Genomic DNA, 26,383 nt, shown 5'->3' with positions numbered 1-26,383 from the left:
TGGTGGATTGCTTCTGCAAGTGGGAAGGCCAAGGCTAATTTCCTCGACAGGGTCATTGTCAAACTTGTGGGGCATGGAGCAGGGTGATGATGAGGGGGGGGGGGAGGGCGAGAGAAATGTATACAAAACCCAAAACGCGTGCGGAGGTGTTTCTTATGCGCTATGCATCCATGCCAGCGGGCCGCGTGAGTGACGTCGCCCCGCTGTTGCGCGATAGCCGGAATACAGCCTTATCAGGCCCCATCGGGCCGCATTGCTGAGTCGCACCCTCTCATCTCATGTCGCGCCGCGCCGCGCTGCGTCGCATGAACAGCGCAGCGTGGGGCAACAGCAAATATTCCATTATATGACCCACTTACCCTACCCTCGCCCGTATTGCGGCACCCGACACCCCAAGGTCAGCCGGCCGCGGCACGCCGCTGCCTGCCCACACTCAGCACTTCACCACCCGGTCGAATGATGACTCCCTTGGAATGCTCCTTCCCTTCCCATCGCAGCACTTGAAACCTGACAGTCTCCCGCGACGTTCGGCCGATTCGCTGCCACTGTTCCCCGGGCTGCACCTTCCAACGTCCCATGGACGACGCCGCACGCACAAGCTACCTTAAACGCGCTGCGACGCGGGCGGGAGGAACTGATCGACCTGCCCTCTCTCGGCCGGCGGCTGAAACAGTGCGCCGCGTGGCAACAGGCCTCTCGCGCCGCGTCCCTGAGCTAGTTGCGCGGCCCAGCGGGTCACGCGGGCGTTGAGCGGCAGCACCGCAGCCCTATTCCGCGCGCAGCAGATTTCGCCCCCGCCTTCGTCAGAACACGTGTGTGGCGCGCGGGAAGTGAGGACCCCGTGCGAGTTGCTGCCGGAGGAACAGCGAGACCAGGAAGGTGAGCTGCTCGCGGCTGGGTGCGGCAAGACCTTTGTTGTGCAGTGCGGTGCAGGCGGCGGCGGCTAGCGCAGGATGCAGTGAACTGAGACTGACGCGCACGCGTGGCACTGGGTGGAATACGGTTTTGTGACGACTTTTTGTGTTGGTATGGGTGACTTCAGTCGGAAGCAGTCCTCCGGGGTAGGGCTGCTGCTCCCATGTTCTGGTTAGCGAAGCGGGAACGATTTTCGGAATTGGATGCTTACAGTCACTTTCACTCGCACCGTTTGTGCTTGAACTTCTATTCATGTACAAACGGGCCGTCATGTGGCTCAATAAGTTTGCTTTGGTTTTGGTTCGACCGTTTTTTTCGTTGGAGGTGGTCTAACGGTGCAGGATGAGCATCTGCACGTTGCATCAGCCTTTTGCAAGCTGTCCCTGCACAATACCTGTACCAGGGATGCGGGGTCACATCCAGTTGCGGGTGAGAGGGGGCCCGTCCCCCTCCCCCAACTTACAGCCCAGCTAGCGATGCCACCTTGTATACCTTCAGGAGGGGGGGGGGGGGGGGGGGGGGGGGGGCTGAGCCCTTCCCGCTCCCAATGCTCGCTTCAAGTCCGTCAATGCTTGTCAAGTCCGCCCCCCCCCCCCCCATGCATATGAACAAAAAGGGTACTGTGGCAGTGGAATGCAGCAAGCGTCTGAGCTGCTGGTACACCAGTTACCTAAATGCATCATTATCATTACCATGTTCAATGCATATGAGTACCATTACCATCGTCATGTTTAATCACTATCACTATCACATGGGCCTTAATTTGGAAGTCATCCTTCAATGTCGAAACAATTTTGGAAGCTATCAAGTATTTTTTTTTAAAAACTGTGTGCAAACATCAGGGACGCAAGACAAAGCGGCCGAAATCCGGGAAGAAATCAGGATTTGGGTGTAGGTCAGAATAGCTCAACTGGCCCAACACCCCCTCCCCCCACGATCGATTATAGAAAATGGCAGTGCTGAGCCCAGCCCACCCATTTGACAGAAAAGTCTGCCCCGAATTTAGAACCATGCTCACGAAAAATACAAGCGATTTTCAGAAGAGGTATACGCTTGTTCCTCTAAACGACGATGAAGGAGTGAAATACATGGAGAAAGCAACGTATGGGACAGCATTAAGCCCATTCAATCAGGACTAAGCTCCCTCTCACCAACTTGTTTGCGAAACTGCGCCCGGGACCGGCGTGATCGGTAGGCAGATAGAGCCGCGTACGTTCTGTAGATAGAGCGCTGTTTTATCGTCTTGATAGGTAGCGCCATCTCTTGGCAAAAATGTGACAAGGAAATATGATTTTTCATGGCAAGAGCGCCGTCCCAGGCAAACATGTGACGAGGAAATACGTTTTTTTCATTGTATGTGTCCATGTGGCTTGTGGGAGAAGTGGTGTCCGCGCACCGCGTGTGAGGAGCGATCGGTGAGCTGCACTGGGAAATCGCTGCTTGCTGTTGGGACGAAAATTGGTCTGCTTGCTGTTGGGACGATCCTTCATTCCCCTCTATCTACTGTACCGTACTGTACTGTACTGTAAAGAATGGTTCGGTATGGCGGGCGACCGGTCCACTGTGAGGTACAGTGATTCCATTACGATTGACTGTCTTTCCACTGAGAGATGGTGGGTGCACTGCGAGGGAGGGCAGACTGTTCACACTGGACGCCTTTATTTACGTTGGAGGGACGGACGATCAGTCAGTGGGTCCGTCGTTCGCCTGTCCCACTTCACGGAAGAAAGAAGCTCCCAAGTCAACTCCTTTAGACGCATATATCCCCTTTCCGGCCGTGATGGATAGCCGAGTTAACGTCCCCCCCCCCCCCCCAGATCGGATCGGTTTCTCCACCCACCATGGCGCCGGTCGGATCGGTCTCCCCAACCACCATGGCGCTGGCCGGATCGGTCTCCCCACCCACCATGGCGCTGGCCGGATCGGTCTCCCCACCCACCATGGCGCCGGCCGGATCGGTCGCCCAGCCCACCATGGCGCCGGCCGGATCGGTCTCCCCACCTGCCATGGCGCCGGCCGGATCGGTCTCCCCACCTGCCATGGCGCTGGCCGATCGCCTACCGACCCGACCTGGCACACTGGTAATTGGCAAAACAGACCGCAGCAGCCGAGCAGCCCTTCAAACAGACAACCATGCCAGCTGTGCCGCAGACAGATATGAGTGTTGAGGGGGCTGGGTGGGAGGTGTGAGGTGGGGGTAGGGCGCGAGCAGCTCCCGAATGGCGTGGGTCGGATGGAGGGGACAGGGGCAGTATCAGGCGTGTACAGTCGCCGCTTTCCGCTCTATCCACGGGTTCTGAATAGACAAAATCTGGTTGGTTATTATTTCATTTTCTTAGAAGCAGCAGTGCATTCATTAATGAGATGTCAGTGCAATACACGAACGAAAATGTTGTTTACTTTTCTTTTAAGGTGGAGAGGTGTCTGGATGCTAGTTTTGCCATTTTTATGGGCCCTCGCGGTCGTGATGTGCAATCGGATTCCACCGGCGTCTGATTATTTTTTGAATCATGAGTTACATCAGCAACGATGGCCGCTGTGCATTGCCGCAACTTCCGCCGTTCGCTCACGGGTCGTTAGTTTTAAACGTCATATTTCAAAAAGGCAAAAAATGGAACTGTACTGAGAACGGGCCGGGGGCACCGGCCAGCCGGGGTAGTAAAAAAGGAATGGCATGCTAGTATGTTTTAAACGGAAGATCCTGAGCGTGAAAGGGAAGAGATGGGCTTGCCAGAGAGCTGGTAATGAAGACAGAAGAGAATGGTAGGCATAATAAGGGTCAAACACTGTGACCCGAATGTTTGAGCACGATGTTGTTAGTTTTTTACCCTGCGTCGCCAAATATCGGCCGCCGCTCACTAGCGGTAGTGGCACACGAGCGTGCACATACTGCTCCTCTTTCGCAATCTCCCGGAGCAGGAGAACGGAAGCAACTGCCAGGTGATCGAGCACTACATTGTCTGCAGAAGCGGGCTGTCTGCGAAGTGTACCGATTTCGTAGCGGGAAGTTCGACGAGCCCTGCACCTGCGATGGCACCTCATTTGTTGTTATTACTCCCCGTCACCTGTCTGGGTTTGGCGTCGCGGCTCTGCGCCTGCCACCACCGGCGTCGAGGTGCGGACGGCACGCGTCGGGAGACCGCATGTGCCGTCGGGCCGGCTCGCTGCTGTCGCTGGGAACACGTCCTCACTGCGTGGCAATTGGCCTGGATGACTGGGTGGAAAGCTCATGGGCTGAAAGCATCCCAGGCGCCACCAGCACGCCTGCTCCCCACGCGCGGGTTGGTCAGCCTGGCAGCGGCTGGAGGCATGTCGAGCCAGAGACGGCTGTTCACCCACCGGTCTGGCGTGAGCTGGTGTTTCGCTGCTGAATGATCGTCGGGTGAAAAGAAAACACGTCCACTCGGCTTTCCTCGCCCGTCAAGAAAGTATGGCCGGAAATAGATGGGCGCGGTGCCATCGCTTCTGTCTAGAGAGGTCGGCTTGTTGGCTACCGCGGACTCAGGGTAATGGCACCGACCCAATGACGCGGCCCGACTGGGTGCTGAATCACTTGGATGTTTCGCTTCTGTGCGGTGCGTCGTAGACGTGCCATGTAGATGTCCTGGTCACCGCGTACGTGGCGTAGCTACGGCTCACCATTCCGACCCACTGTTTCTCTTTCCGTTGCAGGCTGACCGCGTGAGGGCCACTGCCTCGCTGTGGATCCGCTGCTGCTCCGTCCCGCGACGGACTGAACGCCCGGCTCCCGCTTTCACTGACGCACCGCTGCCCCGCTCCGTTGCAGACTCACCATGCGGGTGCCGCTGCCTCGCTGCCTGCTGACCTCGCTGCGGGGTCAGCGGGGCGGGGCGCGCTCGCTCTTCACGCTCTCCGACTCGTCGCGGTCGCCGGCCTCGGTGCCGCTGACCCGGGACACGTTCGGTCTGAAGCGCGGCGAGTTCGCCGAGCCCACCTCGGATGACCTGAGCACGCTGAAGCAGCTGGTCAAGGGCCGCATGGAGAGCGACGAGGACGACCTGATCAAACACAACACCGACTGGCTGCGCACGCTCAGAGGTGGGGCCGCTCGGATGGTGCTCAGCTCGGTTGTGATTGAGCTTTCAGTGTGCTGGACTGTATGGTCCCGTGGCATCGATCTTGTGTGGATGTGAGGGTGCTGTATGTGATGCGATGGTAAGCGCCTTTGCTATCAGCTTTTCACTGTTTACTTTGACAGCCATTTTGTGACTTTGTGCTAGCCTGGATGGAATGGCAGTAGCAGATGGCCTGCTGTAATGGCTGGTTTGATCTTCTCTTGTCCACGTCGTCATCGCGCAAACCCAAGCCAGTGTGACCCAACACGGCAGATGATACGAGCGCCCATGACACGAGGGCCGTAATGAATTGCATGAGTTAGTGCATCATATTTCGTCGTTTTTGTGAGTGATGGCCGGTGAGGTTCAGGAGCGCCATCTGCCGTTATATTGTATCGTATCTTTACTCATGATTATTATTTATGCTGCATATGACCCCCATGTAACAGCAGATACCTATAGGAAAGGGAGGGACGAAGAGATGGTTCTCCCCTGACGTGTGGGGCCTTTCCTGGCCGCCTGAGGGCTGGCCAAAAGTTTCCCTGCAGATGTCCGACGGGCGCCGAAATGTTTGCGTATGGATGCGTCTCTTGAGAAATCGAGCTGAAACAACTAGCAGTAAGTTTCCAAGGGATTTCCAGAACTGTCTAGGGATTTGGATCGGCGAGGAGGCTCTCGATTGTCGGAAAAAGTGTCTAAATTTGATCACAATAGCAAATGCCTGGGATCCAAATAAACCTTTCGGCCCTTCCCAGGTTGCGGGACGGCTCGCATAAGTTTCGCCCCTCTCCCCTCCCCACCCTTTCACCCACCCTCAATCTTGGCGAAGCCTGCTACGCCTGTACGGCTGTACGCTGCGTCTGTACAGGAGCCTCATGACAAAAGTACACTCATCTCTCTCGTATTGTTTTGAAGCATTTAAAGCGCACGTGAACTCCCCATGCTAGTGTTTTCCTTCACACCATAATATCTCGCGACCGGTTTGTGTTCCAGGGTCGTCGCCGTGTGTCGTATTTCCGAAGACGACGGCGGAGGTCTCAGACGTGCTGCGCTACTGCTCCGAGCGCCGCCTGGCGGTGTGCCCGCAGGGCGCCAACACCTCGCTGGTCGGCGGCAGCGTCCCCGTCTTCGACGAGGTCATCGTCAGCACGTCCAAGATGGACGACGTCATCGACATAGACCATGACGGAGGTGGGCTGGGCTAGCGGCACGCGATGGGCTGGGACGTGCTCATGCAACTTGGACGATGACGATGACGGATGGGTGGAACGGCCATACAGATGCAAGTTGCCGACACCGTAGTGGTTAACGTCGTCTGTGTTAACCACCAGAGTTTAGTGGTTAGCGCATCTGCGCTGCCTGGGAAACCAGAGGTACGGGTTTCGATTTCGCTCGGTGCCCTACCCTCCACCAGGGTGAGAGGCAAGCGACGTCATATAGTCTCAGCAGCTGAATACGTCGTCAAGCCCCAATGACGACGACGACGCCGTACAGATGCCTCACTTTCGATAAGGCGCAGAGTCACATCAGGAGGTTCTATCCGCTGCGACAGCCTCAGGGCAAACAACTGTAACATGCTAGAGAAAGTGCTTCACTTTATGCGGTAGACGATTGATATGCACGGTGGAAAGCTGCTTGTCCGCGCAGTTCCTCCGTTACTTCCTCCAAGTGTCTTTGTTTACTCAATTAACCCTCACATTTAGTTTGGAATGTTCTAGGCCTGCATTACGTCGCTAAGTTAGCTGACAAAGACCGTGACCGTCCTGCTCCTGGGGAACTCCGCAGGGACTCTGACGTGCGAGGCCGGCTGCTCCCTGAAGAAGCTGGAGAAGAAGACCCGTAAGAAGCGGCTCTACTTCCCAGTGGACCTCAACATCCGTGAGGCCCAGATCGGCGGCGTTGTGGCTGCTGACATGGCCGGCCCGAGAACGGCCAGATTTGGGAACCTCCACGGCAATGTGCTCGGTGTGGAAGTGGTAAGAACCATTACTATCCGAGCGTGTTCGTGATCGAAGCTTCAAGACTCCACCTGTGTTTCATCTCCCAATTTCTAGATTGCATGCATTGTTCGGACTGTTCCAGCCTATTGATTTCGATGGTTTTAGGCAGTAGCGGTGTGGCATGGCGACAAAATGCCTGTGGGGCGTGACAACTTCCGGACCAAGTATCTTACGGTCGCCACGTGTGAAATTTGCACTCTCGTGTGACCGCCCTCGGCGTTGTGTGCTATACTAGATTTCTCGCCCATGCATTTGAGCGCATGGTGTGCGTTCTGCGGTTAACGGGATTCCTCAATGATGTTTTAGGGTGATTGGTTGTGACTACGGGATCACAACAGCGTCCTGCTATCGGAATCGACTACAGATTTACAACGAATAAGCATCGAATCACGCACACGCACGCACGCATGCACGTACACGCACCCACACCCACACTCACACCCACACCCACACCCACACCCACACGCACACCCACACCCACACCCACACCCACATCCACACCCACACCCACACCCACACCCACACCACATCCACATCCACACCCACACCCACACCCACACTCGCGCACTTCGAACCACAGGTTTCACGCATAGCCGCACTGAACTGACGGGGTGACAAGTGGCCGTAATCTGACTGTTGCGACCGTCCCACAGGTCCTTCCGGATGGCACGGTGCTGGACTCCATGTCCACGATGAGGAAGGACAACACGGGATTCGACCTCAAGCAGATGTTCGTCGGCTCCGAGGGCAGCTTGGGTATCATCACAAAGGTAAGTCACATGTCACATGCATGGGCGCCCATGGGCCGACGCTTGCTGACATGACCGGGTCAGTATCATGTCAAGGCCATTTGAAGGACTCCACGAATTAACACAAAGTTGGGCACGGAATTGCGATCAATGGATGTTGCCTTGCATCAACATGTAAAAGCCGCTATGTTATGAATTTTACGGCATTTCTTCGTAGGGTACCCACTGCTGGTTGTGTTTGGTGACATGAGCTGTACGGAAGTGTGCCCGACGTGTTCCGTTATGTCTGGGCCGGTTTAGTACAGCGCCTGACAGTCCGGACCTGGAACAGTGCCAAAACGATGTTCGAGAATGAGTCAAGTGGAGCAGGCTTCGACGTTCTCACCCGCATGCCACAGAGCGGGCAGAGGCAGTGTATCCAACCCTCGATGAGTGCTTTTTTTTCTTGCGAAAGTTCCTTGTGATCGATGAAGTCTTCATGCTTGATTTCGTGACATTCCACGTCTCGACGCTTCTGGTGACATTTTATCTCTGAAGTCTGGAGTGAAATTTTGCGGGCACGGTTGGTGTTCATGGTTGGTCCGCCAAAACAGACCCTCGATCGCCCTTGGAAGCGTAGACCGTATTGTGGGCGGAACGTAGATACGTATGCTGACTATCCATTGCAAACTCCAGGTGTGGCTTACGTGCGCTGCATTGGATAGGATTGGCATGCGCTCAAATAAGTCAAATCACGTATGGGAATCGGCATGTCAGTCTCCAACAGCTGACATACCTTTACAGCTTTCACCGTCTGCCGCCAGGTGGCTATGGCCTGCCCGCCAATGCCGAAGCACATCAACGTGGCGATGGTGTACACAGAGAGCTTTGACCACGTGCTGGAGATCATGCGGCTGGCCAAGGACCAGCTGGGCGAGATCATGTCCGCCTGCGAGTTCATGGACAACGTGAGTCAAGCGCAGCAGGGTGGAGGCCAGTCGGAATGACAGGTGCTTGGCTGTGTTAATGTGTGTGCGTGCGTGCGTGCGTGCGTGTGTGTGTGCGTGCGTGCGTGCGTGCGTGCGTGCGTACGTGCGTGCGTGCGTACGGGCGGGCGTGCGGGCGCGCGTGCGGGCGTGCGGGCGTGCGTGCAACAGCTAGTGCCATGTGTTCGAGTTTGGCCTGCCACACCGCCGCTGCCCGAGATGGGCTCGGACACATCGCGGTACTCTTTTGGCTGCCGACACCTGCTGCCACCGCGCTGTCTGACCGTTCACGGTGGATCCCCATCAATGGCTGAGCCGGGCCATTGCCTGGCGCCGGCTTCAACCGCCTGGTTTGGACTCGACTGACTGTACCGCAGAGGAGGCAAGCGTTTCGCGCACTGTCCATCGACGTGGGCTTCAGATGTGGGGTCGTTTCAAAACAAAGGAGTAGTTATCTGATCCGTGACGCCGGTTCTGCTTGCGGCAGGACGCCGTGATGTCGGTGAAGCAGAAGCACCTGACCATGTGGGGAGTGCCCGACAAGCCGTACTACGTGCTGATCGAGACGGCCGGCCACTGCGACATGCACGACGAGGAGAAGCTCAAGTTCCTCTTCAACATGCTCAAGGACAAGCGGCTCATCATGGACGGTCAGATCGGACCGCTGAATTATGACGACCCGACCTTCGTTGAGGTGGGTTGCGCGAGCGAGGCGCCGATTTTGCCGCCAAGGGATTATATTTGCGTCAAACCGTGTGTTGTCAAGCCTTGTATTGGCTCTCGCAAGCGTTTAATTGGGGTGCTGTAAGTGACCTTAAGAAATGGTCCGGACAGGTGGCAGGCACAGGCAATAGGGGTGTATTCGCAGCGCACCAGGATTGTTCCTGTCCGCGTGACGTCGCGGAGGGGTTTTGCCGGACACGCTCGCAGCGCGACACGTTGTCTATTTATATCGTCGTCACTTGCAAATAACTGCACATGCGAGACACTAGCGGCTACAAACAGCAAATGATGTTGTTTGTAACATACAACACATTTTTTTTTCATATCTGGTCGGCCCGGAGCTTAGGTAGCCTTGGTCCGGAGAGTGCAACATTACTTGTTTGTGATGGACCCCGGTGCGTCTGTTCTGTCTCACATCGATCAACTAACGGCAAAAAGATTCTGCGCGTCCAGAAAAGATTGTACGTGACGTCACTAGAATCTTTGTCGTCCGGAACACCTTGAACGCCAAAAACCGTAGAATCTACGAGACATGACGCTATGCATGACGTCCATGGCATATACTCCTTGCCATCCTAGTTGCCGTGAACTAACTCAAACCTTACCGATGTTTTGTGTGCTGCAGCGACTGTGGAACATCAACGGCCGCATTCTGACGGCCCTCTCCGCGGCCGGCAATGTCTACCACTACGACGTCTCGCTACCACACGCCAAGCAGTACCCGCTAGTGGAAAAGCTGCGGAAGGATCTGGGCGATGAGATCACGAAGGTAAGAGTGACCAAAAAACAGCTCCAGACATCCTGAACTTAAGCATGCTAGCATGCCAGTCGTTTACGCTGACACAATGGCTTTGCTATGTATGCTCATCACGCTTTCAGAGGCTCCTGCACCATCAGCTATTTTCTTGAGCAAAAACAAATTACAAGCTTACCTACTAATTCAGACTGATCTACTTCACCCAGTCCAACACCAGTCTGTCGCCTCCAAACGTATAAGCTGTCCTCGGCGATGGTGATTTCTCCTCAACGAAGTTCAGACCGCCGATGCGCTATCCAACGCCTGTTCACCTCGCGTCAGACCTTTCCTGAGCTCTCTCCCAGCACGTCTGACTCGCTCGAGTCACGCGAGCTCCCCTCATGCTACGGAGCCGCGGCGACTCCGGCAGCCTCCTGACTTGGCCGCAGGTGGCGAGCTTCGGTCACCTGCTGGATGGCAACATGCACCTGGCGCTGCTGTCAAGCTCGTTCTCGGCCAGCACGATGGCCGCGCTCGACCGGCTCATCACCGAGTACGTGACGGCCGCCGGCGGAGCCGTCTCCGCCGAACTCGGCTGCGGCTTCAAGAGCAGGTATGGCCGGCGGTGAGGCCGGCGCGGCTGACTCGAGATGTGGCGGAGATATGGAGGGGCTTCGGTGGGGGTCTGTTGACAGTGTGGTCTGGGTACGTTACGCTGGTAATTTTCGAAATATGTGTATCGAAGAAAGTTCGGGGCGGGGAGGCAGGTGATCCGAAACTGGAGTTGTTCGGAGGTGCGCAAAACAAGATCAGATGGTGTATTATGTGACCCGTTTCATTTCGGAAGTCGCAGACACCATGAGTCTTTGGCGGCTACTTTTGGATCTGTGTGCGAGCGATGAGTTTGAGGTTGTGACTACATTCTGGCACGTTTAATCCCCATCCCCCGTCGTCAGCTGCACTGGGTGCGCGTTTCGCTGCGGCCTGCCTGGCCGTTGCGATGAGCATCCATCGCTGACATCCGTGCGCCGGTGTTCGCAGGAACCTGGGCGCCCACTGCAAGGATCCGGTGGAGATGAAGATGATGCGCGACGTGAAGAACATGCTCGACCCCAAGGGCATCATGAACCCGTACAAGGTGTTCCCGGACAGTGTGTGAGCGGCGCGCCAGAGCGGCTGCCGACCATGAGCGCTCTGCCAGCGGCGCTCGGAGCGGCGGCGCGGTGTGTGTGTGTGCAGGCCGGCCGAGCGCAGGGGTGTGGCGGAGTCAGAGACCGGTCAGCGGACCGTGACGCGCCGGAACGCCGTGCAGGAAGTGTGTGGACGCGACTGGCCGGGAGAGCTACCGTGATGGCAAGTGGTTCTACTAAAGATACAGACTGACTGGCCTTCCGTTCGTGTCGATCACTCATTGGCTGGTGGGAGTCGTCTGGTCCCATAGCGGACCAAGACAAGTGGTAAATATATCGATTTCACGATACATACGTTTTACACAACTGATGCGTCGGTTTTTCCTCACGGATTTGACCTAATATCCTTGTAATGTTGGAGGGGTTGGAGCCCAAGTGGGGGAGGATTGTACTTGAATACGAAACCACTGTAACCATACGGAAGGCTAAGTTTCAAAAAGTGAAAGCCCAGGACGCCGAATATGGAAGAGTAAAATGACAAAACTAAACGGCAAAAACACAAAAAAAGGTATCCATGAAATGCGACTAGGGAAATGGTGAAAAGGTTTAACGAGAATAAATTAAGTAGGCAAAAGGCAAAGTCATGAAACTTGACGGACCAACATGAAACAGCTAAAATTAAACTGCACAAAAGTGAAATGCATGCAGCTCCATGCAAATGCATAAAGGCCATAGGCCAAACGGAGCGAAAGTGGAAAGGTTAAAAGCAAGAATGCTGGGAGGTCAGATGAAATAAATCCAATTTTCAAGAAATCAAAAGGGATCAAACTGGCGAACACCATTCAGAAAGGCAAAAGGAAAAGAAAATGCTTGGGGAACGCAAGTCCGGAGGGTGCGAGTGCAGTCCAAAAGTGAGCCAATCACGCCTCATCTTACATCAAAATGAGGCAGGTTCTGAGCTCCTGAAGCAGTCGCCGACGTGTGGCCCATTCTGAACCAAAGAAGGCACATTCCGCGCCCACTGCGGGGCCATGAGACCTGTTCGTTCCATTGCCTTGCAGTCTGAGACAGATCCTTTATGTGACACCGCGTTATATAGATATATAGATATAGATATAGATATATATATATATATATATATATATATATATATATATATATACAACAATACAATAACGCGATCATAAACCATACATAGATTGCCCATTAGGTTATGAAGTGCCCTAAGCACGATCTGCTAGATCTGCTAGAACTGCACGGCAATTCGTCAAAGAGATAAGACAACGAAAATGATATTATGAAAATGCACGATGACATCGCGAGTTCTTTTTTCATCTTGCTTTACTAAAAATATTTAATGGCTAGAGCAAGTGCATCAGAAAGCTGCATAATGTTTTTTTAATAGGTCAGTATAACATTTAAGGTCAACAAAGTTAATTAAGTGACCGAATCTGACCTTTCGCTACATTTTCAACAACAAAAAAACGCGGTGCCTTCAATTTTCTTTAAACCAATATGCCCGCCGAAGACCAGTTAAATGCCGTTCAAACCACAAAAATAACCGATGTGCTCTCTTTTACATCAGTCACCAAAATAATTTGAACATTGACGGTGACATATGGCTGCACGTCGTAAGCCGGCAGGCCGGCCGGTGTCGGGCTGGCGGATGCGATCGGCTTACTCCGTCGTGAACTGTAGCCGCGACCTTGACCAATTCACTCAGGTCGACCTTTGCCAGTCACTTAGGCGTTAATCCGGTATTTCAGGACAATTTCTACTTGACGAATACGTTTGAATCGACCGTGCGTACCGGTCGTCGTTCACGAGTCGCGTCGATGGCAGTGTCGTGCGTGCGGAATCTTCGCAGCATTTCGATAACCATTATGTAAAGCTCAGCTGGGGTTGCACTAGAGAAGAAGCAAACCATTGGGCTGAAATTATGGTATTTTTTAAAAATCTGACCATCAGCCAGAGCAAAATCGCGCTGTGTGCTGGCCCAGCGTGCCTGAAACTGTATGCATGAAATTTCATACAGCACACGTCTAATTCGCCGCTGGTTCCGGGCAAACCAATGGAGGGCCAAAGTCAGGGTAGGTGGAGTCAATGTGTGTTAAGCTGCATTGCCAGAGAGTTCTAAAAATGAAGAACTGCCGTTTTGTCGTCTTCGCCAAATGTCACACTAAAAAGAATCGGGTGAAAATGATCGAGGGAATGAAGTACAGAAAGATTGCTTCCACTGCATGGTTATTTTCCATGAGGGCAATGCAAACCGTTCGCTATCATTGCTAGTTTGACGATAGGCGACAGCTAACAGACAGGCGACGCTAACTTGTTGCGTTGTCGCAAACAGACAAAGTCGCTGTGCCATGCCAAACTGAAGACATACATAAATTTGTTTAACGTGTAGCGTAAAGGAACACGCAAGCGCTAGCGCAAAATCATGGGCAGCTTTCTATAGCAGAACCTCATTTAATTGGGTCCCGTAGAAATTGGCAATGAATTGTGTACAGTTTGTAGGGGGGAAAACATCGCCATCCACCTTTTTCTGATTTTGATACAATCATGTGGCACACAGGATGCAAACTTGTGGCACTGTCCTTTGATACAATCGCGTTGGCAGATCCGAGTGGATCTGCCGGCGCGGTGTGCTTTATCCAACCGATTTTTGATGTCGATAAATAGAAGGCCCTCATTTTATTTATTGCCTTGTCAACATTTTTTGCTCGGGTATGATGCATGTAACAGCTTGGTAAATGAGCACGTGCCCTCGGTGCCTCTCCCCATTAAAAACGACACTGTCCAGGAGCCCCCCCCCCCCCCCAGTGATGAGGCCCCTGTGAGGAGGCCCACTTTTCCGGGAATCCCCCTTTAGAATCCTGCCCCTCAACTCAAAATTCGTGGACCGCCCCTGATGAGCGCAATACGTCGTGAAATCTCAGTGCTTCTAGCTGCAAATAGTGACGGACATGATCAAATGCCTTCAATTGCTGAACTAATTACACCGACGCTACCTGACCAACACCCACGGCTAAAAATCGCTGCCTGAAATGCTCAGGACTACCATCTCAGTTTAATGACTCCTACAAAGCCGGTGCTAGCTCGATATATCAGGATACCAATGTAAAATGGGTCGCAAGCTGCTGGCACACCAGGTCATCTTTTACCACAAGCACTTTTGGTATGCGAACGATTGGTCTTAGTTGCGTGGTGCGGCCAGATCTAACGATCAGGCCTACATGCCTCCATTTACCACAGCAGTATCCCAGAGACGAAACTGCTGTTGATGACATGCAGCAACGCTTTCGTAAGAACTGGCAGGCAGACCTTGGCAGTATAAAGCGTCATGCCATCGCGACCACAAACGCCGCTGGTGTTCACCGATACCATAGCACCGTTTGATTGAACGGAAACTGCAACCATAGCCATTGGTGGTCTTGCTCCTTGGAATGCGTGTGCGTAGCCTCATAACCTTTCATATAATTCGGCTCGCTCCTCAGTTCGGACAAAAAGACCGTCCTCAGGCCGACGTGGATTGGTCTTTTCATTTTAATTTCTCATTTCTCTTCTCCGGCCGAAAAAGAATCCCGCAAAGACCCAGGGGTCAATGTGGCACCGCCCCTTGACATAAAAGAGCACACAAAGGCTGGGGTCCTATACGTGATCTACAACTAGCCACTCGGAACTTTTGGACCCCCGGTGATCGGCACAAAGGGCTCTCTAATTGGCACCTGAGGGCACGAACCTGCGGACCGGAACCACCAAATGAGACCTATTAGCCCCTCGGGTGCACCGGGCACTCAAATCAAACACTTGACTGCTGGTCCCGAGGAGCCCTCTAACTTCTCACGCAGTTGGCGCTTTTAGCTACTATGGCATTGAGCAGTTAAAACAATGTATACCTACAGTGCATGAATCCTGTCTTCTTGTTTGGAGATAAATGTGCGCACTAAGTGATAAGAATTATTGTTTGATCTGGATCCATACCAAAAAAAGGAAGGGGGTCGGTTTTTGATGATAGGTTTGGTTCGTTAGTAATATTAGCAGTCAAGTAGTGCCGTCGTCTGATGTGCGACTAGCGTTGCGAGCAATGGCGCTGCTGTGGGCGAACGCATATGGGGCCTGTCGACGCATAGTCAAGGACGCAGTGTTAATTCATCGCACTGGAGCTGAAGGTGGGTCCAGCGGTGATTTCCCCTCGTAGATTATGGTATTTACATAAACCTCTGTTTGAACCAGGAAAACCTTGAATTATTACCTTCAAGAAGCAAACCAGTGCACCTCATAACCGGGCTTAACGGTTTTGATCCCGAGGCAGTTCTTTCGATCCTACACGTTTTCTGTTTTATCCACTGGGCTCGATCTGCAAAAGATCCATCCGCTGCGCCAGATTCCTGCGAGACATCAGTGCGCTGAACCTTGTGCTCGCATTGGCCGAGCTCAGCTGGGCTGATATAAGCTGATTTTTGTTAGTATGTTTGTGAAAGTGTGTTTGGAGCCTTGGTTTGGAGTGTGTGAGCCAAAGATTGTCCTTGCAAAATAATAATTCCTTCATGCAGTGGCTCTCTATGTGCTGAAATTGGTAGTGACTGTGCACCATATTTAGAGTAGTCAGGCTTCTGCCATACATATATTGACATGCTGCAATGTCTGCTATCCCAAGCATGTTTGGCTTAGTACATATATTTTACAGCCTGGTAATGAGCCTTAAATTTAGGAAATGAAAATCTGTAATGAATCTTCTGTGCAAGATTGGTTCAAAATGTCTTGTATTGGGCAGTTTTATTCCTTTTCTAGTGTCATATGTTACATCTAATCAGAAGCACTATGTTTTGCAAGAGGTCAGGGGCTTATGCTTAGATGATATAAAACAGCTCATTGAAAAAGATGATTGAGTCATGCTCCACCTGATGTGGATGCTTGTGTTCGTTTTTGGATGCATGTGTGTGTTTTCTGGTCAGGAGCACAAAAATGAATTGTAGTTGTGATGGTTTGTATATTCTGTGTTGTTGTTTTTTTTACCAGTACACTATTATGAAGTGTATGTGTCTTGGCAATGGTGTATGAACTGGAGGCCCTTAGAGAGGCTGTTCCTTTTAGTTTAGGATCATCTTACAGTGACGCTATGGATGTTGACTAAAAACAACAAAAGGCTATGGACCCTATCTGAACTTCATAGGACCTCCATTGTCACTGTGCGCTAATATGTAACCCCTATTGACATAATAAACTTCCAACTTAAGAGGAGTTCACTGCATTTTTCTGCTTCCTCTTACTTATAGCTCAGCCATACTCATCTTCTTTGGTGGGTAAAACAGTTTTTGCAGTTTTTAGCTCAATTTTGATTTAAAGTACCTGTTCAGATGAGAGAAATGCTATCAGACTCCCATTTTGTCACTATGAAAGTGGTACATTTTATTTGCTAGACTTTTCCCAACTTGTGCATTAGTTGATATTCACTTTATCCTGATTACTGGGTCAGAATGCTGGTGTAGTACATAATACTGCTTGAAACACCATTTATGACTTAGACTGAACATGATGGCAATTATCATGTGAGTTAAAAATATATTGTACTACAATAAGCAATACTATGGCTTTGCTTGGGGCATTGTTCTAAATCATCCAACAATGTGTATAGTTAATTTTGACTGCTTTTTGTTGCTACATACCATTACTGAACATTTCTGTCAGCTGTGGCTTGCTTTCTTGAAGCAATAGCTAGGACTTTCAGTGCTTGAAAACATCCTTTTTATAGTAAGCTTAAAACTTTATTCAAAAGTACTGGAAGACACTGCATTAGCACAGGGCAAATCAAATGCTTAAGAACTGGTGAACTGTATTAGGCTAATACCCCTTTAATAGAGTGTGCCATGTGTTTGTACCTGCCTGTTATGTTTTGTTTTTAAGGTATTTATGAGTTTGACCAGAGTGATGCAGACCTGAATAGTATGCTTAAGCTATGCATGCCTTTTGTTGTACTTCAGTCATTTTCAAGGTCAAACATGCAGGTGTCATATGTATTATTGAAGTCAGATAACCCTGTGAGTAGTTGCCAGGGCTGGCCATCATTGTGCATGTAGATGAACCTTGATGAATATGATGCTTGAAGAAATGAGCTTTAACCTGCAAAGATCTACCCTTGCTTGACAGGAAGATGATTTGATTATTTGAATTTTATTAAAGATGTCCTCATGGTATGATTTTTGAGGATTAAAATGATACAAAAAATAGTTGAAGTTTATCATCATTCATCATCACTGTTTGCTTGTGCCTGTCACTGGCATTGCATGATGAAAATCTTAAGCTGGTCAGTAGCCCTCAATAGGCAGCTGTGTTTTTGTGGCAGAATATGGCGACAGGCGTGATTCTTCCACCGCCCACGACCAACCAGCTGTCAAGTCTGCCTGGCAATAGTGCACCAAAGGGCTTGCCCTGCATACGGCGGCAATGCCGCTATGTTCGGAAGGTCCTGATCAACATCAATGACCTGAGGAAGGCAACCAAGTTCTGTGATGTGGTACTGATGGCCGGAGATGCAGGCTTCAAGGTGTGTACATTCCTTTTTTACTCATGATGCAAAGAAGTTGTGCTAGATAACAATGATCCCACACTTGGCAGCATAAATTAAGTAAGTGGGCCAAAACAGGGAGTATGTGAGGAGCACCTGACCACAGGGTAATTACCTCTATACTGGGTGTTAGAAAGCAGGTGCAATTAGACCATACCCTGACTTTAACATTGTCCTGGTGATGTGTTGCGCGTCAGTGACGGTGTGTGGCGCCTCTGGGCAGGCGCACAAGGCGGTGCTGTCCGCCAGCAGCCCGTACTTCCACGCCATGTTCAACGGCGGCCTGGCCGAGCAGGAGCAGAGCGTGGTCAGCATCCGGCGACTCTCGCCCGTCATGCTCTCCATGCTGCTGGACTTCATATACACTGGTGAGCGGCGCGGAGGCCGGCCGGGCGGCCAGGCAGACAGGCGACCAGGCGACCGGGCGGCCGGGCGGCCAGACAGCCAGGCGGCCAGACGGCCAGACAATCAGGCGGCCAGGCGGCCAGGCGGCCAGCAGGCCTGACGCGCTCACGCGCTCTGGGAGGCGACAGGCTGCAGCGCGAGTCATGACCACGGCATTACATCTCCAGGTGGTTGGCGTGGGTCTTCCGATCAGTGGTGTCGAGACGCTTGCTGCCGAACTGACACCTCAGGTGTCGCTTCGCGTCCCCAGTTGAGTGACGTCATTACCCGGCTCGGCCAAACTATGCTGAGTGGTCGCTCGCGAGACGAGATGCTGCGGCGGCGGCTCCGGCACGGCCGCCGCGAGCCGCGCTGCCTGACGAGGGGTCGACGTCGGATCTTGGTGTGACTGCCGTCCGGTCCACGCGCCCCTGCAGTTGCGTCGCGCGCTCACGCGCCGCGGTCGGCCGCAGGTGACGTGGACGTGACCGAGGAGAACGTGCAGGAGCTGATACTGGCGGCCGACATGCTGGAGCTCAGCGACGTCGTCGAGATCTGCTCCGCCTTCCTCAAGCAGCAGCTCGAGCCCAGCAACGCCATCGGCATCTACAGGTCTGTCCCAGGCTCGGGCGGCGTGAAAACGAACACGGATAATGGAGCGTTTCGTTTGAACCTTGGCTGCTTCGTCTGCCGCACGTTCCGCCCTCTGTTCGTTCCGCCATGTGTTGTCGCGATGTGTTGGAGCGGTGAGGGTATCGCGGTGTTGTACGGCGGCGGGATGTGGTGTTACAGTGGGTGGGTGACGATTGCGCCGTCGCCCGCCTGCGGCCGCTTATCTGACCCCTGCCACAGGTTCCCTCTGGCGTGCCACCCGCTGCTTGACCGCCTCCGCGACCCGGTCCTCTCCCGTGACGTGACCGACGCCTCGTGCCCCGTCCGACGGCCGACCCGGCGCCGTGCCGCAGGTTCAGCGAGGGCCACAACCTGTGGTCGGTCAGCAACGCGGCGCGTGCCTTCATCAACGGCCAGTTCGCCGCGTGCTCCAGCGAGGAGGAGTTCCTGGAGGTGCCGCACACGCTGCTGATGGAGCTGGTGCGCAGCGAGGCACTCGAGATCGACTCCGAGTACCAGGTGAGAGGGGCTCGGTCGGCTGCCGCCGGTGCAGGTGGACCCCGTGGAGAGATTCAGCACTTGATATCGGCCCTCAGTACCGGGTGCCGCTTCCGGTGTGGACCCTGAGCACCAGCCGAGACTGCCAGAGTCGACTGCCGCCTGTGAGGGCCGACTCCGGGTGTCAGGTTACGGTTGCACTACCGACCACCATCGGCACCGCTCCCAGTCCACCCCGGCACCAGATGCGGGTCATGCCACCGACCGCCACCGGTACCGCTCCCAGTCCACCCCGGCACCAGGTGCGAGTCATGCCACCGACCGCCACCGGCACCGCTCCCAGTCCACCCCGGCACCAGGTGCGAGTCATGTCACCGACCGCTGGCCGGTCTGCTGTGGCAACTGATTGGAGGCATGGTTATGATCGCGCACCGCCGTCTGTACTTCAGCCATCCGTCGGATTTCTGGAGCTGTTATCTGCTTGACTTGATGAATGGATCGGAGTTTGCTGTTTATCGCCCAACGTTGTCATTTAAATGTCCTACTTATGTTAGGGGGAAAGCCAATTGTCTACGCACCACCGTAATAGTATTGCCTGGACTGTTTACAGTGCATTACCTCCTAGGGCCTTCAGCGTGACATGTATGACGCATATTGTGGCGAGGGACGCTGAAATGTAGACGGCTACATGGCTTGACGGGCGCAAAATGACCTTTGTAGTCGGGCACCCTAAAACCGTAAGCATCACAGTTGGCGGCTACCGGTGAAATGTTGTCACTGGGCTAGGGCGTCCGCTTGCCCACACTGCCATTATAAGCTTCCACAGCGTCACATGATGACTGTGCTGCTTTGCCGTGGACACTGGAGCTTTGGATGCCGTTCGGGCTTGGTTTTGTGCCACCCCTCACCGGCTGCGCGGTTTCTGTCCGACGCCACGCACGCTGTCGTCAGCTGTTTGGGTGGCCCTGCCCTGGCACGGCCGGATCGAGTCATGGTGCCGCTGGCCGGCTGTTGACATGGTGCAGCAGGCAGTTTTTCACTTCGACCACTGGGTGGCAGGGTTATTGGCATTCATGCTATTCGTTCATGCTGTTATACTCCTGGCTTGGGGTTTGCTGCCCGTTACCCCCCCCCCCCCCCCGCTCAAAATCGACCAATCAGCATCGAAACGGGTGGCAGTCGACGCAGCATTTAACCGCCTCAGGCCTGACAAATGGGCCGGACGGGTCAAATGTCTGGGCTTGAAGTCAAGGAACGGCGACGGATTGTCGTCAATAATTGCGTGCGGAGGCTGTTGGAGAGCCAGGTTTTTGGCAGCATGAATTGATATTTACATCCTGCTCATCCTACTGAATGAATTTGGGAACGCAGTCCACATTGTCTGATGCCTTGTCACCCTGCCGCCAGGTGTTTGAGGCGGCGCTGCGCTGGGTGGCGCACGACATCGAGGAGCGCCGCCGCTACGTGTTTGACATCCTCTGCCACATCCGGCTGCCGCTGATCCCGAGCAAGCGGATCGAGACGTGGATCAACGACTGCTGCGACCCCAGCCTCAAAGTGGCTCTCAGGTAGGCCATGGCGCCGGCCGCCTGGAGCTGTCTGGCTCGTTAGATTGCGCCTGCACCGTCCGGCTGCCGCGGTGCTGTCAGTCGCCTAGTGTGGCGGGTGGAATGGTCAGTGATCGATCAAGGACGGCTGGATTGGAAGTCCTCTATTGGAGCGGATGAGTAGCCCGTCCCGTCCCGTTTTGCATTGTCCGGTCCCGTTTTGCCGCCTCGTCCCGTTCCGTTCCGTCTCGCCCCGTCTCGTTTCGCATCGTCCTGTCCTGTCCCGCCTCGTCCCGGCCCCTTCCGCATCGTCTCGTCCCGTTCCGCCTCGTCCCTTCCCGTCCCATTTCCTTCAGTTCGTTTCTGTTCTGTAGTATCCTACCCCGTTTCTTTGTACGGCCCCGACGACACGTTCACGCCCTGCGGTGACCTGGACATCATCCATGATGCAATACCCTGTCGACGCACATCCTGTCTTGCCCTCCCCGGCCTGCACGGGCCTGACCCGGCATGGCTTGGTTGACCTGGCTTGCCTCGGTCCGTCCTGTCCTGTCCTGTCCTGCCCTGTCCTGTCCTGTCCTGTCCTGTCCTGTCCTGTCCTGTCCTGTCCTGTCCTGTCCTGTCCTGTCCTGTCCTATCCTATCCTATCCTGTCCTGTCCTGTCCTGATCTGATCTGATCTGATCTGATCTGATCTGATCTGTCCTGTCCTGACCTGTCCCGTTGTGACGTGACCTGACCGGCCTTGACCCGACCTGACCTGCCGGCGGGTGCGCGGGCGGCCGGCAGGTCGATGAAGCGGGACCTGGACGGGCAGATGGGCTGCCTGGTCAAGCTGTGTGCCGAACCACGCCACTCCGCCAAGAAGACCATCTACGTGATCGGCGGCTCCAAGAAGGAGCTGGTCAGCTCGTGGACGCGCTCCGAGAACGCCCTCTGCTCGACCGAGTGCTTCGACACGTTCAACAAGGTGCGCTGACCGGGCCCGAGTCGGTCCCGTGACCTGACCCGGCTGTCGTGGCCCGCTGACACGCCGGGGCGCCGCTGGCTGGGACGCGGGACGTACGCCTCCGCGTTCGGCGCGTGGAGGCAGCTCTTACGCCTGCTGGTTGCTCTGAGAGATGATTCAGCTCAGCTGACTGGTTCGTGCCCGTCACATGTCGATCTATTCGTGGGGTGATGACGCGGGCGCTGAGTGCTGACGTGCGCGTAAATGATCTGCTTCGTAGCCTATATGTCGGTCGCAGCGTTCTGAAATTCATCCAGTTCAGGTGCAGGAAGGGAACATGAATTCATGCTACCATAATCTTGGCTCTCCGGCGGCTTCCGCACGCAATTCGTTGGCGCTAATTCGTTGCCCCTTGACCCATCTGACCCGCCTGACCCATTTGTCAAGCCTTAGGCGTTTAAATGCTGCGTCATCTGCCTCCCGTGTCGGTGCTGATTGGCCGATTTTGACCAGGGGGAGGGACCACAGGCAGAGAACCCCAAGCCGGGGCCCGTAATAGCATAAAAATATCGACAGCCCTGCCAGTCAGGTGTTCGAATGTTGAAACGCTGGTCGAACACTAATGAATTTCTTGGAATGAATAATCTGACACTCCTGAACCCGTACAGGATGGGCGTCATTACTTGGATGCATCACTATGTGTAGTCACGCCATTCAAATGCACTCCGACGGTATCTTGTCTGTGCCATATGTTCTTGTATGTTAGTGGACCTGCTCTGTGGCCCGCTTTGTGCGCCGTGTGGTCTGCTCTGTACCTCGTGTGACCCGCTCTGTGCGCCTTGTGAACCACTCTCTGGTCCGCTCTGTGTGCTGTTTGACTTGGTTTGTGCACCGTGTGGTCTGTCCTGTGACCCGCTCTGTGCGCCGTGCGACCCGCTCTGTGCGCCGTGTGACCTGTCCTGTGACCCGCTCTGTGCGCCGTGCGACCCGCTCTGTGCGCCGTGTGACCTGTCCTTTGACCCGCTCTGTGCGCTGTGTGACCCGCTCTGTGCGCCGTGTGACCTGCTCTGTGCGACGTGTGACCCGCCGTGTGACCCGCTCTGTACGCCGTGTGACCTGCCCTGTGACCCGCTCTGTGCGCCGTGTGACCTGCCCTGTGACCCGCCCTGTGCACCGTGTGACCTGCTCTGTGCTCCGTGTGACCCGCCGTGTGACCTGCTCTGTGCGCCGTGTGACGCTTTGCTCGGCCCTGGCCAGGTGTGGCGGCGGGCCTCTCCGATGCGTATCGCGCGCATCCTGCCGGGCGTGGCCGTGCTGAACGGCCGCGTGTACGTGGTGGGCGGCGAGCAGGAGAGCCTCATCATGGCCAACGGCGAGATCTACAACCCGCAGGTAACGCCGGCGCCGGCCGTCCGTCCCCGATCTCCCCTCCCGGCCGACTCCGGTGGGCGGTGGGCGGAATGACCGGCGACTGGGTCACTGCGAGCCATGGCTGCTTTGATGTCATGCCTTGTGTCAATCTGCCCGATGTTCTGCGCGCCACTGGGCGGAGGCAGCCACGAGTGACGCGTTGTCGTACGTCCGCGTCAAGTTGTAGTGTATCATGGAGCACTACTGTTGTCGGCCCGGTCAGGGACTCGGCCGGCCCGCCGGGCGCGCTGGGCTTCGGACACGGGGTCCCCGCTACTGTGCCGGTGGGCACGGCCATTGCCAGCCCGCCGTCAGGGGGGCCAGCAGTCCATCACTTGCCCGTCCTTACGATGGTCCCCTCCGCCCGCCGTCAGGAGGACCAGTGGTCCAACATGGCCTGCATGATCTCGCCGCGGGTGGAGTTCGGCCTGGCGGCGGTGGACGGCAAGCTGTACGCCATGGGCGGCTGGGTGGGCGTCGACATCGGCGGCACCATGGAGGTGTATGACCCGGACCGGGACGAGTGGACGCTGGCCGCCAACCTGCCGGCGCCGCGCTTCAGCATGGGCGTCGTGGCCCACCAAGGTGAGCCAGCGGCCGCGGTCGGAAGAGTCGGCCCGCTCTGACACAGACGTGACCGCCTGGCGCCCGCTCGCCTGGGGGTGGTGATCAGATCCAGCACAGCAGAGTTTTTGTGGCCCTGCACACTGGCTTCGGCCTAACGCTGCTGCGTGGGCATCGACGTGCTCGACAGGGTCTAATGCAACATCTGTTTCGGGGGTGGTTCTGTGCAGCAAAGCATAATTAGCACAAATACACCCTTCGTCCCAACTTGTCACATTTGGCATGCCTTAGCTTGATGGGCCGCAGTACCCAGTATCCATCATATTCAACCCCACATTATCCCTGACGAATGACATCTGCCTCGAACCTGACCTCCCCCTCCTGACACCTGACACCGAGCTGACCCGTGCCGCGGGCCTGACCCGGCGGGCGCGCCTGCCGCGCGCCCCTCCGCCGCAGGTCTGATCTTCCTGGTGGGCGGATGCACGCACTCGCAGCGCCACCTGCACGACCTGGTGCGCTACAGCCCCAGTGCCAAGCAGTGGACCGAGCTGGCGCCCATGGGCGTGGCCCGCTCCCAGATGGGCGTGGCCGTGCTCGACGACTACCTGTACGCCGTCGGTGGCATCGACCGCAAGAACGAGGTGCTCACGGTGGTCGAGCGCTACAGCTTCGAGGAGGTACGGACCGCGGCCGCCGCGATGCTTCCTTGTGCGTGCATGCGCGCCCGCGTGTGTCCGTGTGCGGTAAGAAGTGAGGTAGTGAAGAGGACCACGTTGGTCGGCGTTTTGATGGATGTCGCTATCTGTGGAGACAAGTGTTCTAGTTCTTGGAGGTTCTGTAGGATGTGCGGATCAAATTAAGTAGTTGTTTATGCGGGGCCACTAATAGGCCATGAAATATAGCTACGGGATTACATGATTCTCTGTTGTCACGACCAGCGTCGTGTGAAGATTACGTGCGTGTCGCTGGGCCACGATGGAGAAGTCACGTGTGCGCCTGTGCCGTCGCAGGATCGCTGGGAGGAGGTGAAGTCGATGACGGTGCCTCGCACCTCCCCGTCCGTGGCGGCCGCCAACGGCCTGCTGTACGTGATTGGCGGCGACCAGAACCGACAGCTGAGCGACTTCTACCGCGCAGAGATCACCGTTTCTGCTGTCGAGGTTAGTACCTCGTGTCTCGCTGTGCGTCAGTGTTACGCCTCCCGCTGGTAGCGCTTTTGGCTCGCACGTGGAGTAGGTGGAGGGGAGGGGGTCTAATTTGGGTCGTGCTATTGTCCGGAAAGTCGATATTATCGCCGTAGTCGCTGGCGCTCCGTGAAAAGGATGCGTGAAAGCGTGCGTCTCGCCTCTGTTTCGGAGGACAACTGCAGCGTCGTGTATGAGATGGCTTGCGTGAGTGTCGCAGTCGTGATCGTTCATTGGCCCCCCGGTGTGCTGACTGTGACTGTGTTGGCGCCGGCACTGCTCCCTGCTATGCTGTCCGTTCGGCTGGGTGTCTTGCGGGCCGACTGGCGTCCCGTGCTGACTCAAAGGTCTGTTGTCGGACACCGGGATACCTCTGACCTGCTGTCCCTTGACCTGACCCGGTCCGCGGCCGGGCGGGCGCCGTGTCTGGACCCGCCGCCCGTCAGCGCTGCAGCGCTAGGGCGCGCCCCGCCGCCCCTGCCGCCATCGGCTGCTGCCCTGACCTGACACTGTCGGCCGCCGGGCAGGTGTACGACCCGCTGTCGGGCGAGTGGAGCGACTCGACGCCGCTGCCCGAGTCGCGCAGCGAGGCGGGCGCCGTCGTCATATGACCGCGGCCGCCGCCTCGCCTCGCTGACGTCGTCAGCGCTCGTCCAGTGGTGGCCTGATGCCGACGTCGACGTGCGACCAGTGACGTCATTGGCGCTGCGGACGTCATCGCAAGGCCAAGCTGCGGGCCAATGGTGGAGACCGGTGGACACTCGGGTCTGGTGCGACTCAGAGCCGTCGAATATTACGGGATTGGGTTCGGCGGCTGCGCTCGTGTGCAGCTCTGTACCGCGAGATCTAGCCTGGAGAAACTTAAGCTTCGCAAGGCTGAAAGTAGTTTTAGCCCTGGTTTGTGATTGGTGTTGCGCAGTATGCTGCTGGCGAGGGCGACTGTCGTAGCCGCGTGGTAGTGGTCCGAGCTTTACGACGTGCTTCGCTGCCAGTCGGTTGCTTGTCCCGCGTGCGCGCCTCCTGACCGTGCCACGTGGGTCGGTGTTTTTGCTACCGCGTGTCGTCATCCTGCGTCGTACGGCTTGCTGGCTGTGTGGCGGGTCCCTAGAGGCACCTAGACGGGACCCTGCGCCGCGGGCGGGCCCCTGCCGCGCCGTCGGCTGTACCGCCCCAGTGGTTGTGTCCCGTCCGTGCTTTGGTGTGGTGGCGGCGGTGGAATCGGCTGGCGTCGGGCACAGAGGCGGTCCCAGAGATCCACGAGGGCGGTGCCTTTCTCGGTGTAGAGATATGCGTGGTGCGTGATTGCCACTCTTCGCTCTGTTGGACCTCCTTGCGTGCGATGTTGTTTGGGGGCTACTGTATGTCAAAGCT

The 26,383-nt window shown here is 55.4% G+C and overlaps 2 protein-coding genes across 2 annotated transcripts; both read left to right on the top strand.

Annotated features, from left to right (window-relative positions):
- Positions 1-692: 692 nt before the first annotated feature.
- LOC119106195 (D-2-hydroxyglutarate dehydrogenase, mitochondrial) lies at positions 693-11,644 on the top strand. Its single transcript, XM_037229803.1, has 10 exons — positions 693-879; positions 4,703-4,974; positions 5,985-6,182; positions 6,777-6,967; positions 7,645-7,761; positions 8,544-8,687; positions 9,193-9,399; positions 10,054-10,197; positions 10,614-10,777; positions 11,206-11,644. The coding sequence occupies exons 2-10, from the start codon at positions 4,710-4,712 to the stop codon at positions 11,321-11,323; spliced, it is 1,548 nt and encodes a 515-aa protein (XP_037085698.1). The 5' UTR covers positions 693-879; positions 4,703-4,709; the 3' UTR covers positions 11,324-11,644.
- Positions 11,645-15,387: 3,743 nt separating this feature from the next.
- On the top strand, positions 15,388-26,383 carry LOC119106360 (actin-binding protein IPP; the record flags this gene model as incomplete). Its single annotated transcript, XM_037229985.1, is given in 12 exon segments — positions 15,388-15,466; positions 17,641-17,841; positions 18,086-18,230; positions 18,720-18,858; positions 19,212-19,377; positions 20,764-20,924; positions 21,692-21,872; positions 23,109-23,243; positions 23,636-23,846; positions 24,285-24,505; positions 24,839-24,988; positions 25,540-26,383. Coding segments are annotated over 11 exon segments (1,791 nt in total). The 5' UTR covers positions 15,388-15,466; positions 17,641-17,643.

Source organism: Pollicipes pollicipes, unplaced genomic scaffold (assembly GCF_011947565.3).
Source record: "Pollicipes pollicipes isolate AB1234 unplaced genomic scaffold, Ppol_2.1 Scaffold_6138;HRSCAF=7277_pilon_pilon_pilon, whole genome shotgun sequence".
Lineage (NCBI taxonomy): Eukaryota > Metazoa > Arthropoda > Thecostraca > Pollicipedomorpha > Pollicipedidae > Pollicipes > Pollicipes pollicipes.
The sequence above is the reverse complement of the archived record's forward strand: the minus strand, read 5'-3'. Positions and strand labels throughout refer to the sequence as shown.

Excerpts from the sequence above, each read along its gene's own strand:
- LOC119106195 (XM_037229803.1), top strand. The coding sequence starts at position 4,710 with ATGCGGGTGCCGCTGCCTCGCTGCCTGCTGACCTCGCTGCGGGGTCAG. Across the intron at positions 6,183-6,776 it reads CGACATAGACCATGACGGAG|GGACTCTGACGTGCGAGGCC; the intron begins GTGGGCTGGGCT and ends GGAACTCCGCAG. Across the intron at positions 9,400-10,053 it reads ACGACCCGACCTTCGTTGAG|CGACTGTGGAACATCAACGG; the intron begins GTGGGTTGCGCG and ends TGTGTGCTGCAG.